Here is a 17,397-nt window from a genome sequence, read left to right on the forward strand (position 1 = left end):
CAACGTTGTACGAGATCTTCAGTTTCTTGGCAATTTCTCGCATGGAATAGCCTTCATTTCTCAGAACAAGAATAGACTGACGAGTTTCAGAAGAAAGTTATTTGTTTCTGGCCATTTTGAGCCTGTAATCGAACCCACAATTGCTGATGCTCCAGATACTCAACTGGTCTCAAGAAGGCCAGTTTTATTGCTTCTTTAATCAGCACAACAGTTTTCAGCTGTGCTAACATAATTGCAAAAAAAGGGTTTTCTAATGATCAATTAGCCTTTTAAAATGATCAACTTGGATTAGCAAACACAACGTGCCATTGGAACACAGGACTGATGGTTGCTGATAATGGGCCTCGATATGCCTATGTAGATATTCCATTAAAAATCAGCCATTTCCAGCTACAATAGCCATTTACAACATTAACAATGTCTACACTGTATTTCTGATCAATTTGATGTTATTTTAAATGGACAAAAAAATTGCCTTTATTTCGAAAACAAGGACATTTCTAAGTGACCCCAAACTTTTGAACGGTAGTATGTGTAGATTATAGAAATACAATCTTGAACCATTGATCGCTTGTCTGTAGTGTTTGTTTGCGGGCGTGCATACAAGTATTTTTGTTTGCAGTGTAAGTGTGTTGATCTGTTTCCTGTCCCTCTCCTCTCAGGATGACTTCGATGTGGATGATGACATGACCATCAGAGAGGTGAGACCCTACTACACACTTTCTCTCCCTCTTTCTCCCTTTTCTCTCAGGATGTATCAGTGCTGTCTATGTCTATGCAACAGTGTATTGCTATGAAGAGCCTTATCAAAGCTGGAATCTCTATGGGTATCTATTATCTCTGCACCAGGGACCACAGCCAGACACTGTGTAGCCACATAAAAGAGGAAACCACCAAGGTTTAAAGTGGAGTTTGGATAGGGATTGAGATTAGGGTTGATGTTTGGATAGGGATTTAAATTAGCGTTGGGGTTTGCAAAGTGATTTGGTTGATATTAGGAATGATTGGATTTTAGATTAAAGCTGAAATTCTTGGTTGTAGGTCAATTTAAATAGTCTGAGATTTTTCCACTATCTATAATTATCTATAATTTCACATTTCCGTTTCAACTGCTACCATGCTTATTATGCATATCACTCTCATATTTGCTAAGCTATTAGCATTTAGATTTGAGGAAGCCAATATAGGTAACAATCACTGGAGTTTAATGTCTATTCCAAAAGGAATGATTTGTGACCGACTGGCTCAAATCGGTCTTATGTAGCAACATTTGAAATTTAGTTTTTTACATTGGATAAAAGTACAGACTCAGAGCTACAACATGGTATAACATACACTGCATTTTTGAGGAACAATGGGAAAGTAATTATGCTTTGAAAGTTGATAAACTTGTAAACTCACTTTTGAGAAAAAAGCCTTTGAATGTTTTGGTACCTACTAGAGAGCTCTCCTTTGTCTACATCCATTCAACATTGTTCACACCCTCTTAAGCCAGCCCCACAAATGTCTTTAAGGATTCACATGAGGTAATGTGCTAGATAGTGAGTAGTGTAGTAAAGATGAAGACTGAAAGTGGTCAAAGTAGTGGCCTACAATAAGGAAAACTTCCAGGTAAACAGAAAGTGTCCAGATAAAAATATTTTATAAATATTAGATGACGCTTACCCAGACACACTTGTCTAAATTGATGGGTCATATGAAAGAAATGCTATAACCCCCAGCCACATCTTGCTAAGTGGATGGGTCTCTACAGAAGGTGTAAACGGTACAGCCAAATAGTTAGCAATATCAGAAATAGATAGTGTCAATATAATTAAAATAATATACAGTATATACAAGAACAATATCAATAACGATATCTGTGATAGATGAGGTAGGTATATCCATACAATCAGGGGTAAAGTGGCTAAGCAGCAGGATAAAAAATAATAATAGTAGCAAGGTATGGCGTGTGTGTTAGGAGAGAGTCATTTGAATAGAGGCACTGCAGATAGTGCTGATGACTGGTCCGTCCGAACCACGCATGAACAAGGGAATCTATATTCGGGTGGCGTCCTGGTAATACTATTGCATTATCCTCTGGGTAGTTGTTGATGAAGTTAACCACTCGCTGCAAGTCCTCATGCTTCAGGTGTAACCTGTGCTTGCTTGGGCCAGCTCTCTTTTTGATGGGAGGCATTAGACAATTCTCCTTGTATGACTAGTGGAGGAGAGACAGGCATGTTCTACTGATGCTGAAAGACACATTTCAGATGCAAATATTTTAGCATTATTGTACAATAGATAGTCGTAATCACCGTCAGACACACCTGGCTACCTTGATGGGTGGTCAGCTAGCTATCTAACAGTAAGCTTTAACTTGGGGTCTTTTGTTTAGACATGTACAGTGGGGAAAAAAAGTATTTAGTCAGCCACCAATTGTGCAAGTTCTCCCACTTAAAAAGATGAGAGAGGCCTGTAATTTTCATCATAGGTACACGTCAACTATGACAGACAAAATGAGAAAAAAAAATCCAGCAAATCACATTGTAGGATTTTTTATGAATTTATTTGCAAATTATGGAGGAAAATAAGTATTTGGTCAATAACAAAAGTTTCTCAATACTTTGTTATATACCCTTTGTTGGCAATGACACAGGTCAAACGTTTTCTGTAAGTCTTCACAAGGTTTTCACACACTGTTGCTGGTATTTTGGCCCATTCCTCCATGCAGATCTCTTCTAGAACAGTGATGTTTTGGGGCTTTCAACTCCCTCCAAAGATTTTCTATGGGGTTGAGATCTGGAGACTGGCTAGGCCACTCCAGGACCTTGAAATGCTTCTTACGAAGCCACTCCTTCGTTGCCCAGGCGGTGTGTTTGGGATCATTGTCATGCTGAAAGACCCAGCCAAGTTTCATCTTCAATGCCCTTGCTGATGGAAGGAGGTTTTCACTCAAAATCTCACGATACATGGCCCCATTCATTCTTTCCTTTACACGGATCAGTCGTCCTGGTCCCTTTGCTTAAAAACAGCCCCAAAGCATGATGTTTCCACCCCCATGCTTCACAGTAGGTATGGTGTTCTTTGGATGCAACTCAGCATTATTTGTCCTCCAAACACGAAGAGTTGAGTTTTTACCAAAAAGTTCTATTTTGGTTTCATCTGACCATATGACATTCTCCCAATCCTCTTCTGGATCATCCAAATGCACTCTAGCAAACTTCAGACGGGCCTGGACATGTACTGGCTTAAGCAGGGGGACACGTCTGGCACTGCAGGATTTGAGTCCCTGGCGGCGTAGTGTGTTACTGATGGTAGGCTTTGTTACTTTGGTCCCAGCTCTCTGCAGGTCATTCACTAGGTCCCCCCGTGTGGTTCTGGGATTTTTGCTCACTGTTCTTGTGATCATTTTGACCCCACGGGGTGAGATCTTGCGTGGAGCCCCAGATTGAGGGAGATTATCAGTGGTCTTGTATGTCTTCCATTTCCTAATAATTGCTCCCACAGTTGATTTCTTCAAACCAAGCTGCTTACCTATTGCAGATTCAGTCTTCCCAGCCTGGTGCAGGTATACAATTTTGTTTCTGGTGTCCTTTGACAGCTCTTTGGTCTTGGCCATAGTGGAGTTTGGAGTATGACTATTTGAGGTTGTGGACAGGTGTCTTTTATACTGATAACAAGTTCAAACAGGTGCCATTAATACAGGTAACGAGTGGAGGACAGAGGAGCCTCTTAAATAATAAGTTACAGGTCTGTGAGAGCCAGAAATCTTGCTTGTTTGTAGGTGACCAAATAGTTATTTTCCACCATAATTTGCAAATAAATTCATAAAAAATCCTACAATGTGATTTTCTGGATTTCTTTTTCTCAATTTGTCTGTCATAGTTGACATGTACCTATGATGAAAATTACAGGCCTCTCTCATCTTTTTAAGTGGGAGAACTTGCACAATTGGTGGCTGACTAAATACTTTTTTTCCCCACTGTAGCTAGCTAGCTAAACAATTAACCATAATCCCAATCCATGGAGTACTAGCAATACAAACCGATTGTCATAGCTAGCTAAAGTTAACCAAATAGGTTCAATGTTAGCTAGCTAACATTAGGCTATAACTAGCAATGTGAAATGGTATAGTATCTGAAACTGTAGCTAGACTCTTATCCGTATACATGGATGAACGCTTCACGGCAGATTGCAACCCCTTTCATTAAATAAGACGTCCTGTGTCGTTTCCATTTTGTCAAGTCACTCTGGTTCACACTGACCGTGTGCAATGCCATAAGATTCATCAGATCATCAGCCTTCTGTGTTCTCTTTTCCACTCCCTCTGCATTTGCAATCAAACGCCAGAATTCTATTCATCTCCTTATCATACCCTGCTTCTACCAGACATTCCACTGATTTAAAAACTCAGTCAACTTCTTCTGTGACAACAACACTGTTGGTGGCCGTTTCTTCCCCATCACTGTCATCAGAAGACTCTACAATGTCTTCTTCAATGAAAATGTTTTTACCTAAATCAGGGATTTCCTCATCGTCTGATTCATTTTCAGAGTCAGAGAGAGTCAGCATGGCACGATCGTCCCCCAGAAAGTAGTCCATCACAACTTTGTCGATAGCGCCTGATAAATTCAGGGCAGCAATGTTATTGAGCGCAATAGCAACATATTTGCAGTTCTCCATGGCTAATATTATATATTTCAAAAAAACTGCAGTACAAAGGAGTATCTAAGCATAACGAGCAGCTCATTTTATAGACACAAAATGCTACACTGCAGACCAATCTGAAACTCATCTCTCGGCATGTCCAGCCCACTCATTATCTCAGCCAATCATGGCTAGCGGGAAGGTTCCTGTCTATTTCTGTGGCTAAACGACTAGGCTCTTAATTCAACAACTTTATTCGTATTTACAGATGGCATACAAGTTTGTTATTAAGGCACATGAAAGTTCAAATGTTCCAGAAGGCATTTCTGCCAAAAAACACATTTTGATCAAAATAAATAAATAAAAAACATTCAAATGGCTCTCCTGTGAAGTCGTGACTTCTACGCCTAGTTTCCTGAAACGGGTAACATTTTGTCTTCTGAAATAAATGCGCAAATTGACTTTTATTAACCCGTGATGTTGCACAACAATTGAAGTCAATAAGTCCTTTTTTTTGTCAAAGTATTTTATATTTATTTTTATTTTTATATTTTAAGTATGATATATTTGGGCTTGAAGTGACAAATCCAAAAATCCAAAAAGCGCACTTCGTGCAAATCCTTGTGAATGCAGTGTCTTTTCCTATGATATGATGTACAAATTATTTTCAGCCTACGTTTCATTTCAGCGCTGGGTTTTATTTCAATGTTACCACCCACCAGCATGACATTGTTTATTAATCAGAAACAGCTGCAAAGTTATTCCTCTTTGTGACTGAGATGAGCAAAACAGCCTTGTGTCCACTTGGCCACCTGAGCCATGGAGCAAATTAAAATAGAGGGTGTGAACTTGTGTTTTTGCACCTCCCCCTTTTTTTTATTCAGAAAATTATCATAATTAATTGGATAATGTCAATTTTAATGACCTTTTAAGGAATTGAAGATAAAAGCCATAACCATTCTTTCTCACCATGGATGTAAATATTCTATACGTCTAGTAGGGCTGTGACGTTCATGGAATTTTGGATGACGATAACTGGCCAGCCAAATGACTGCGGTCACCGTAATAACCGTTCGAATAGCATTTTTAAAAATGTGTATTATTATTTTCATTTTTTTACACACATTTTCTCCTTTCCTCCGCTCCTGACTGCATGTGCTGCCTTAGAAATAGAATGAAGAGAACAGGTGTCCCCATTCAAGTCAATGACAGCATAATGGGTAATCATTGCTAGCGTGGGAGCAAAGCAGGAAGTAAAATATTTGCTAAAATATGTGCTGTGATTTGTTGATTCAGTATGTATGAAAATGTATGCGCTCACTATCATAAGTCGCTAAATGACTAAAATGTAATTGTAATTCAACTCCACTGACATTACAAAAAAATACATTCCAGTGCATGAGCCACATCAGTTAACATAATTTGAATTAACATTTTACATATATTACCATGCAAATTATTGCATCACAATACCAAGTAGCCATTGCGAGTGCACCCATGACTTTACCTGTCAACTTGCCAGAGTTACAGGTTCCAAGGCTGTTCTATTAATCTATTTATATATGTGCTGCTGCTGAATTGTTGTCATTCAGTCAGCTGTTTGTTCTAAAAAATATATTAGTTGTATTTATTTATTTATTACAGTTATGACGGTTCCTTTATGTCCATGACAGTCTTCATCCATAACTAAACGGTAATTGTGCCAGCCCTACATCTGGGGGTTTGAGTACTTCCATAATGTTTCTCTCCACTCTCCTCTTCATCCTCATTTTCCTTGGGTTTACAGATTGCAGAGTGGGAGGAGAACCAGCTTGACGAGCACGTGAATTTCGACAACTGCATGATCGACCCCGCCCCCATCCAACTGGTGGAGCACACCTCACTACATAAGGTCTGTCTGTCTGTCTGTCTATCTCTGTTATACTGCTCAGTACCCCCTTTTCACTAAATAGCTCCAGGATTGTTTTGTAAAATTTGTATTGTAGATGGATAGTCCAGTTTTAATGTTATTATTGCCACTGCAGTGCAAGCACACACATGTTTGTGTGTGACTTATGGACACTGGTGTTTGTTCTCTTGCGTCTAATGGATAAATCCCATTGCATTAAATATTTAAATAACAATAAGGTTGTTGTACAATAAGGTTGTACTCCTGAGTGGCGCAGTGGTCTAAGGCACTGCATCGCAGTGCTAACTGTGCCACTAGAGATCCTGGTTCGAATCCAGGCTCTGTCGCAGCCGGCCGCGACCGGGAGACTCATGGGCGGCGCACAAGTCGTCCAGGGTAGGGGAGGGAATGGCTGGCAGGGATGTAGCTCAGTTGATAGAGCATGGCGTTTGCAACGCCAGGGTTGTGGGTTCGATTCCCACGGGGGGCCAGTATAAAAAAAAAAAAAAAGATGTATTCACTAACTGTAAGTCGCTCTGGATAAGAGTGTCTGCTAAATGATGTAAATGTTGTATTCCCTGTGATTTGGGTTTAGGCTCAAGCTGCTGTCTGTGTGGTTCACTTGAGGTTCTAGCAGCTTACAGTATCAGTAGGGTGTTGTACCTTTCACAACAATCTAGCTCAGTGGTGCTCAAACACCTGATTACACTAATCAAGGTGATTACTTTTGATTACTTCATTAGTTGAATGAGGAAGGAGCCTGCACCCCATGTAGCCTGTCAGTGACCACTGAGCTGACTGTTCTAATGCACTAACTGCTGTAGTTTAATAGCTGCTTTCAGATGTTTACTGTTTTGTGGTTCAAATGGGCCTCCATATGAATGTCAAAAGGGAATCCATGGTTCTAAGTGTTATAGATGTTGGTTCTAAGTCTTCTAAATATGGGTTCTAAGTGTATTGTTCTCTTGTCCCTAGACCCACACCATCTTCTCTCTGCTGGGGTTGGACCATGCCTATGTCACCAGCATTGGACGACTCATCGGAGTGGTGTCCCTCAAAGAGGTGAGTGACACAGATCACCTGGGGTTGACCACATCAACATGACACTGTCCCATCATCATCATCATCATCAATTACAGCATCACAACAGCCACCATTGTCATAGCTATCTCCATTATCATCGTCTTTCTCACTGTCACCATCATCAGCATAACTGTCATCACCATCACTCACACACACACACACCGTCAGCATTAATAAGCTCCATTCCTTCGGTGCCTTGTTATGTGACAGACAGCGAGACAAATGACTGGTTAATGTTCCTTGCAGTCTCTCTCTCTCTCTCTCTCTCTCTCTCTCTCTCTCTGTCTCTCTCTTCACAATCAAATCAGGCGGAGGCAGTCTGTCTTTGTCAGTTGGCTGTAACCTGGGGATTGTTGCTAAGCACAGTGTTGTTCCACTGGCTGACATTTTGGCCTCAACTTGCCTCTCCTCTTGTCTCCTCTCTTCGCCTCTCCTCTCCTCTTGTCTCTGTCACACAGCACTGCTGCATTCAGCTCTCCTTATGCATTCTAATAACTGGGTACACGGGAGGGTGTGTATGTGTGCGTCTGTGTGTGTAAGTGAGAAACATGTGTCTGCCTAGAAACAGTTGTTTCCCAGACGTCTGTCATGGTTGGGGAAGGAGAGGGGTGGAATGTCTGATCAGGGCTATTGTTGGGGCCAATAAATGTTGAGTTCCAAAACCATAACATTTGGTCATCATCTTTACTTTATTACCATGGTAGCATAGCCACACTCCCTATATTATTACCTAGAAACACCATAGCAACCGCCCTGTTATATTGCCATGGTTAAACCTCACCATTCCGCTTTGGTCTACACTTGCCTAAGACTGTGACTGTCAATGGTTTATATATACCCTAGATGACTGACAGGGGGCGCTGTTTTGAAGCCACCATGCCTCCATCTTGGCACTCCCCCACCGTTGTAAAAAATATATTTGGGAAGCTATAGAAATGCCTTTATTAATGTATACTTTTTTTGGGCCATGTTTATTCTATTACAGAAACCTTAATGCATACTTTTACATTATATTATGTGAGCTAACTAAATCACCACTTTATTTTAAGAATGTGAAATGTCAGAATAATTACATTTACATTTTAGTCATTTAGCAGACGCTCTTATCCAGAGCGACTTACATGAGCAATTAGGGTTAAGTGCCTTGCTTAAGGGCACATCGACAGATTTTTCACCTAGTCGGCTCGGGGATTAGAACCAGCGACCTTTCGGTTACTGGCACAACGCTCTTACCCACTAAGCTACCTGCCACCCTATAATATTAGAGAGAATGATTTATTTCAGCTTTTATTTCTTTCATCACATTCCCAGTGGGTCAGAAGTTTACATACACTCAATTAATATTTGGTAGCATTGCCTTTAAATTGTTTAACTTGGGTAAAACGTTTCGGGTAGCCTGCCACAAGCTTCCCACAATAAGTTGGGTGAATTTTGGCCCATTCCTCCTGACAGAGCTGGTGTAACTGAGTCAGGTTTGTATGCCTCCTTGCTCACACACGCTTTTTCGGTCTGCCCACAAATGTTCTATAGGATTGAGGTCAGGGCTTTGTGATGGCCACTCCAATACCTTGACTTTGTTGTCCTTAAGCCATTTTGCCACAACTTTGGATGTATGCTTGGGGTCATTGTCCATTTGGAAGACCCATTTGCGACCAAGCTTTAACTTCCTGACTGATGTCTTGAGTTGCTTCAATATATCCACATAATTTCCCTTCCTCATGATGCCATCTATTTTGTGAAGTGCACCAGTCACTCCTGCAGCAAAGCACCCCCACAGCATGATGCTGCCACCCCGTGCCTCACAGTTGGGATGGTGTTCCTTGGCTTGCATGTGGATTTCTTCTCTAGGACAGGAAATTACGTTTAAATAGTGGCGGCAACTTCCTGGGGGGGGGGGGTCCTTTTAAAGAATTGAAGATAAAAGCCATAACCGTTCTTTCTCACCATGGATGTAAAGTCTATTTAAATATTCTATACGTCTAGTAGGGCTGTGACGATCATGGAATTTTGGATGACGATAACTGGCCAGCCAAATGACTGCGGTCACCGTAATAACCGTTCGAATAGCATTTTTTAAAATGTGCATTATTATTTTCATTTTTTTACACACATTTTCTCCTTTCCTCCGCTCCTGACTGCATGTGCTGCCTTAGAAATAGAATGAAGAGAACAGGTGTCCCCATTCAAGTCAATGACGGCATAATGGGTAGTCATTGCTAGCGTGGGAGCAAAGCAGGAAGTAAAATATTTGCTAAAATATGTGCTGTGATTTGTTGATTCAGTATGAAAAAAGTATGAAAATGTATGCGCTCACTATCATAAGTCGCTAAATGACTAAAATGTAAATGTAATTCAACTCCACTGACATTACAAAAAAATACATTCCAGTGCATGAGCCACATCAGTTAACATAATTTGAATTAACATTTTACATATATTACCATGCAAATTATTGCATCACAATACCAGGTAGCCATTGCGAGTGCACCCATGACTTTACCTGTCAACTTGCCAGAGTTACAGGTTCCAAGCCTGTTCTATTAATCTATTTATATATGTGCTGCTGCTGAATTGTTGTCATTCAGTCAGCTGTTTGTTCTAAAAAATATATTAGTTGTATTTATTTATTTATTACAGTTATGACGGTTCCTTTATGTCCATGACAGTCTTCATCCATAACTAAACGGTAATTGTGCCAGCCCTACATCTGGGGGTTTGAGTACTTCCATAATGTTTCTCTCCACTCTCCTCTTCATCCTCATTTTCCTTGGGTTTACAGATTGCAGAGTGGGAGGATAAACACCATAGCAACCGCCCTGTAATATTGCCATGGTTAAACCTCACCATTCCGCTTTGGTCTACACTTGCCTAAGACTGTGACTGTCAATGGTTTATATATACCCTAGATGACTGACAGGGTGCGTTGTTTTGAAGCCACCATGCCTCCATCTTGGCACTCCCCCACCGTTGTAAAAAATATATTTGGGAAGCTATAGAAATGCCTTTATTAATGTATACTTTTTTGGGGCCATGTTTATTCTATTACAGACACCTTAATGCATACTTTTACATTATATTATGTGAGCTAAACATACAAATTAAAAAATATATAAAAACATTTTCCTTAAAATAAAATTGTTTTAAGTACTGCCCCCACTAGGGTTGCAAAGGGAGGGTATATTACTGGAAACTTTAGAAGTTTACCAGTAAACTACCAGAATTTTGGTATCTTTCAAGGAATTTATGTGATCTAGTGTCTGTAACAGGTGTCTGTAATAATCTCTGGACCTTTGTGTGGCCTTATCACATTTAAATATATTATAATACAAAATTGAATGACAAAGCTGTAAAACATTATCCTAAATACAAACCTTCAACTTAGTGAATACCATTGGTGTTCAATATGAGGGTTTAAGCATGAAATATCCTTTATATATTTTTTTAACACACTTTTATTTATTTTACTATTTCAATATGTACAGTGTATTTGTTGTCAATGTTTTGGCGTGAAACTTGTGGTAGTTGTGAACACAGAAGAGTTGCAGAGTGAATTGAAAATAATGCCATTGTTGAGTCGATGCTTTTTACATTAATTAGGCTATTTTCTCTTGAACCATATGGTCTATCTACTAGAAACTCATGGAAAATATGGACACATATATAATATATGAATACTATATATGAATTTAAAAAATTAAGTTATTCAAGTATAAATTACCAAAGTTACGATAGATTCCCATAGGTTTTCTGTTAATTACCAAAATTCCTGAAGATTCCAGTAACTTTGGTAAATTACCGGTAGTTTTCCAACCCTAGTCCCCACTACAACAAAAATACTTAAATACAGGAAGTCGGAAGTTTACATACACCTTAGCCAAATACATTTAAACTCTGTTTTTCACAATTCCTGACATTTAATCCTAGTACAAATTCCCTGTCTTAGGTCAGTTAGGATCACCACTTTATTTTAAGAATGTGAAATGTCAGAATAATAGTAGAGAGAATGATTTATTTCAGCTTTTATTTCTTTCATCACATTCCCAGTGGGTCAGAAGTTTACATACACTCAATTAATATTTGGTAGCATTGCCTTTAAATTGTTTAACTTGGGTAAAACGTTTTGGGTAGCCTTCCACAAGCTTCCCACAATAAGTTGGGTGAATTTTGGGCCATTCCTCCTGACAGAGCTGGTGTAACTGAGTCAGGTTTGTATGCCTCCTTACTCACACACGCTTTTTCAGTTCTGCCCACACATTTTCTATAGGATTGAGGTCAGGGCTTTGTGATGGCCACTCCAATACCTTGACTTTGTTGTCCTTAAGCCATTTTGCCACAACTTTGGATGTATGCTTGGGGTCATTGTCCATTTGGAAGACCCATTTGCGACCAAGCTTTAACTTCCTGACTGATGTCTTGAGTTGCTTCAATATATCCACATAATTTTCCTTCCTCATGATGCCATCTAGTTTGTGAAGTGCACCAGTCCCTCCTGCAGCAAAGCACCCCCACAGCATGATGCTGCCACCCCCGTGCCTCACGGTTGGGATGGTGTTCCTTGGCTTGCAAGTACCCCCTTTTCCTCCAAACATAACAATGGTCATTATGGCCAAACAGTTCTATTTTTGTTTCATCAGACCAGAGGACATTTCTCCAAAAAGTACGATCTTTGTCCCCATGTGCAGTTGCAAACCGTAGTCTGGCTTTTTTATGGCGGTTTTGGAGCAGTGGCTTCTTCCTTGCCGAGCGGCCTTTCAGGTTATGTCGATATAGGACTCGTTTTACTGTGGATATAGGTACTTTTGTACCTGTTTCCTCCAGCATCTTCACAAGGTCCTTTGCTGTTGTTCTGGGATTGATTTGCACTTTTCACACCAAAGTACGTTCATCTCTAGGAGACAGAACACGTCTCCTTCCTGAGCGGTATGACGGCTGCATGGTCCCATGGTGTTTATACTTGCATACTATTGTTTGTACAGATGAATGTGGTACATTCAGGCGTTTGGAAATTGCTCCCAAGTATGAACCAGACTTGTGGAGGTCTACCATTTTTTTTCTGAGGTCTTGGCTGATTTCTTTTGATTTTCCCATGATGTCAAGCAAATAGGCACTGAGTTTGAAGGTAGGCCTTGAAATATATCCACAGGTACACCTCCAATTGACTCAAATGATGTCAATTAGCCTATCAGAAGCTTCTAAAGCCATGACATCATTTTCTGGAATTTTCCAAGATGTTTAAAGGCACAGTCAACTTAGTGTATGTACACTTCTGACCCACTGGAATTGTGATACAGTGAAATAATCTGTCTGTAAACAATTGTTGGAAAAATTACTTGTGTCATGCACAAAGTAGATGTCCTAACCGACTTACCAAAACTATAGTTTGTTAGCAAGAAATTTGTGGAGTGGTTGAAAAACAAGTTTTAATGATTCCAACCTAAGTGTATGTAAACTTCCAACTTCAACTGTACATGTAATTTGGTCCTTTATTTGAAATACTGTAGAATTCAATTCATTCCTATGGAGGACTTCTTCTTCTGGGGAGTGACAATATGGCCGACAGGTGGCTTCAAAGCCTTTCATTGGTCAATACAAAGCATCAGCAATCCAGGGTTTACATACATCATTGTTCACTGTACAGATTGATCTGTCCTCTCTGATTCCGAGCCTAATTTATACTAAATCCCAAATTGACTGGGACTCAATAACTGTGACCCGTAGTCCCTAAATGTCAAAGTGTACAGGCTAGGGGTTGGGTTTGGATTGGGCAAGTCTCTTGACCGTTGTTCACTCACTATTTGTTTGTTATTATCTCTGTAGCTGCAGACGGCCGTCGAGGGCTCTGTGGCGGTGAGGGGGGTGAATGTGCGCCCCCCTCTGGCCAGTTTCCAGGACAGCGGCACCAGTGGCACCATTAGAAACAACGAGAACGAAGCCAGAGATCTCCACAAGCTGTGGAACCGCCGAAAGTCCATGTCCGTCCCCCGGGAGCACCGGGCCTCCGACTCTGACGAGAAGTCCAAGTGAGGTGGACGGGGATAGGTTGACGGGGATGGGGACAGGTGGACGGGGACGGGGACGGGAACGGGGATGGGGACAGGTGCATGGGGATGGGGACAGTTGTGTTGGTGAGGAGATTGGAGAAGTAGGAGGAGCGTAGACCCCTGCCACCTCAAAGCCGTAACCGATGCTGCAACCTCATGGCTTGGATCAATATTTAATTTTGGAATATAGAGTTCTCTCCTCTTCTTCCTCTCCTAATCTTCCTCTCCATCCCTCTCTCCTTTACCCCTCCTCCCGGTTGGCCTTTGGGCCCTACACTTACTCAACTCTTAAGGAGGAGGGATGAACTCACCCTGCTCTCACCCCAACCAGAACAGAAGAGATCAAGGTGTTAGGGAGGGGAGAGGAGAGATGGGTTAAGGTGTCACTGCGTAACAAAGGTGGTCAGAACAAAATGTATAGAATGTGCATGGTTTGACTATAAAAGGAATTGCAAATTCCTTTTATAGTCAAAAGGAATTTAAAATGTTGCAGACTTGGCTATTGGTCTGAGTTTGAGAGGAAATGTTCAAAGTTTGTTTGTATTTTGTGGCCCTGTAAACGTCTTCACCACTCTCTCTCTATTTCTCAGTCCTCTCTTTCTCAGTCCTCTCTCTCTCTTTCTCAGTCCTCTCTCTATTTCTCAGTCCTCTCTCTCTTTCTCAGTCCTCTCTCTCTTTCCCTGTTCTTTTTTTTGTGAGTGAGTCTGGGTGAGAGAATAGTCTACTCTATGCAAACAGATGTACAGTATGTATGTAGGTATTCTGTAGAGTGGTGAAAGCATGCTTGAACACACATGCTGTGAACTCCTTTAAAGGTGCTACACATATAATTTTTTACCAGCATTACGCACCCCCCCATTCCATATCACCGCAGCTGTAAAATTAATATTTTGTTTGTTATTGAAAATATATTTCACAGAGATTTAGATGGTACAATGATTCCCTACACTATTCAGTCCTTGATTTCACATAAATTGAGTGAACAATGTAGAATTTTTGTGACCAGGAAATTACAGAGTGATTTCTACATTGGCCACTTGACCCAATTTTCAATAGATAACACAGCCACAAAGTCAAAACAGCTTTCCCATTTTTTTAAAGATGCCATCCCGGCAAGAGAAATCAATGGGTGAATACACAGCCAATCACAACACTTGTAGGTATGTAATACTGTACAACACTATCATTACACTATTACTGCAGATTCCCATTCAAGGTCTCAAACACACACACACAAGTTTGTGACAATAGAGTTTTCTCTAAATATAGCTCTTTATAACCTCGAAGAGAGGAAGAAGGAGAGGGGGAAGAGGGAGAGTGAATGGAAGGCTGAAAGATGACAATATGAAAGCGTTTTCTGTTATCAAATCTGCTGCTTTACGGTGCTTTTTTTTCTCAACAGAACCCAGGGTAGCTTTCTGTTTGGCCAACTTCACATCCCCACTTGTATATGTCCACTGTCCAGTAACACCGGTGATCAGAGTAAGCCCTAAAACCGAGTGTCAGCTCACAATGTCTGCTCTATATTAGGACTTTTATTTAGTTTGTACGAGCTGTCAATCATCATTGTGACTTTTATTTTGACAGCAGGTTTTTTGCCTTCTTTGTTTTACGCGCAAAGGTTTTATGGGAAACGGGCGCGAGAGAAAGAAGGAAAATACCTTTTGTTAAGGTTGTTCAAGCGTCAAACTTACCACCTAGCTGGAAAGAAAACAACGTATTGGTCTTGTTTCAGAAATCTTTCTAATTATTTTGAACGTGTACTGAACGGATATTTGTATTGTAATTGATGTTCTGAAGTCTGCTAGCAATATGACGTTATTAGCTGTAGCCTAGTTCCACTGTTTGTGCTGGCTAATATTAGTTCATCTTGCGCCACATTTAGCAAGCTGTTAGCATGTAATCAACACTTTGGGTAGAAATTCTCATGCATATTGATGCATTTGATGTATGAAGCACGCTAATGTAAAGTTGTGTAGAAGTGTATTGTTTGTGGACTTTATTGTTCATATTGTAAGAGCATTTTTGGTTTGTTTCTCCATCTGATACCGCATTAAACTTTAATGAACCATCAGTTTGAGAGTTGACCATTCATTCAGCTGGGGATGCTAGAATTATGATGATGGCTATTTGTTAAATATGTTATTTTTATTGTCGCTTATTTTGTGTATTTTCTCATTGAAACTATTTTGATCTAGGTTTGATTGGTATTATTTATTAATCCAATGAGCTTTAATCATGGATTATTTTGGGAAAGGGGGTGGGGCTTTTTGGGGAATGTGTGGATTGAAAACTTTGCTATAGGTTTGCAGATTTAATATATTTAACATACCATTGCTGTAATATGATCATTAATTTTAAATCTAACTGATCGTCATTGCTATCTATCGAGGTGCTCTTCCTGAAACTCCTTTTTAGTTTTTGTTGCGTATTGCACTTCCATGTCTGATTGTCTGATTGTTATAAAAAGGTCCAATGCTCAATGTTTTCCCAGCCTTGCAGCATGTACCCAACTTCTCTGTTTATATATGCAATTTGTATAATGCAAGTACCACTATAACGTTAGCAGAATGAGACCCACTACCTGAAGTAAGAGGAACATTTAAGGAACATTTAAAGAATGTTTAAAGGACACATGGGCGTTCTAATGCTCTGTGATCCATATAACGTCGTCATTTCACAAGTGCCTACGTCATCTCAGGTCCTGCATGGTAACGCTTAGGATAGGTTTTCTCTGAAAATGAATGTGATACGTTTATGGGATAGAAATGACTGCCTATGTCTGCATTTGTTCACGCACTCAGACACACACACCCAGCACCACCCCAACATCAACATATGTGAAAATTATGAGTTTCTATGTTTTGTAGTACAAAAACTTAAAGTGTTACATGTAACTACAAGTTGCCACTACCAACAGCCTACCCGACCGCTCGGAGGCGTCCGCATGGTCCTAAAGCACACCTTTCTCGTTTGTATCACATTCCAATGATAGAACTGGGGGGGACAAAAATTCAATTTCAGAATGTTCCCCCCCGTCCCCAGTGAAAGTTGTGCCCTTGTAAATAACCATTGCTGGCACTAGATTATTGCCAGCTGATGTCTCCTTAAACCATCAATACGCTCTAAATTCACCAGAACACAGCTGATCTCAGTTGCAACCATTTTGCTCACCTCATTACCGCTCTCTAAAATATGATGTCAGTGTTACCTTAGTCCAGTTTGCAAACAAAGTCTTTCAATATATGTTCACCCTCTGGTTGGAATTATCGTCGTAACAATTCAGTCCTTTTTAAACAGACAAAGCGTGATTTACAGTATCTATTTGACAAGCATTCCGTACAATTGAAAAAGTATCTCCTCATTCACCACAGCAAATCTACTGTGGCAATTTACCCGAGACTTCGTATGAATGGAAACTAATGTTGGTGTAGCTTACTGTTATTGTTTTATGTGTTTCCAATTTATGTTATCCATTAACATATAGTGAAGCGTTTCCACTGCTCCAGAGTCCAATGGCGGCGAGCTTTACACCACTCCAGCCGACGCTTGGCATCTTAGGCTTGTGTGCGGCTGCTCGGCCATGGAAATCAATTTCATGAAGCTCCCGACAAACAGTTATTGTGCTGACGTTGCTTCCAGAAGCAGTTTGTAACTCGGTAGTGAGTGTTGCAACCGAGGTCAGACGATTTTCACGTGCTATGCACTTCAGCACTCAGCGGTGCCGTTCTGTGAGCTTGTGTGGCCTACCACTTC

General features: G+C 40.4%; 1 protein-coding gene across 1 annotated transcript in view; it reads left to right on the top strand.

Annotated features, from left to right (window-relative positions):
• LOC311105612 (chloride channel protein 2-like) overlaps positions 1-13,624 on the top strand; it is a gene marked incomplete at both ends in the record, with an annotated part of 74,099 nt that extends 60,475 nt beyond the window's left edge. The window contains 4 exons of the mRNA XM_084147813.1: positions 663-701; positions 6,416-6,520; positions 7,493-7,579; positions 13,418-13,624. Coding sequence (XP_084003939.1) covers positions 663-701; positions 6,416-6,520; positions 7,493-7,579; positions 13,418-13,624 — 438 coding nt within the window. The remainder of the gene's footprint in view (positions 1-662; positions 702-6,415; positions 6,521-7,492; positions 7,580-13,417) is intronic.
• Positions 13,625-17,397: the final 3,773 nt, after the last annotated feature.

The sequence above is a fragment of the Coregonus lavaretus genome (genome assembly GCF_964263955.1).
Source record: "Coregonus lavaretus genome assembly, chromosome: 30".
In the NCBI taxonomy this organism is placed as follows: domain Eukaryota; kingdom Metazoa; phylum Chordata; class Actinopteri; order Salmoniformes; family Salmonidae; genus Coregonus; species Coregonus lavaretus.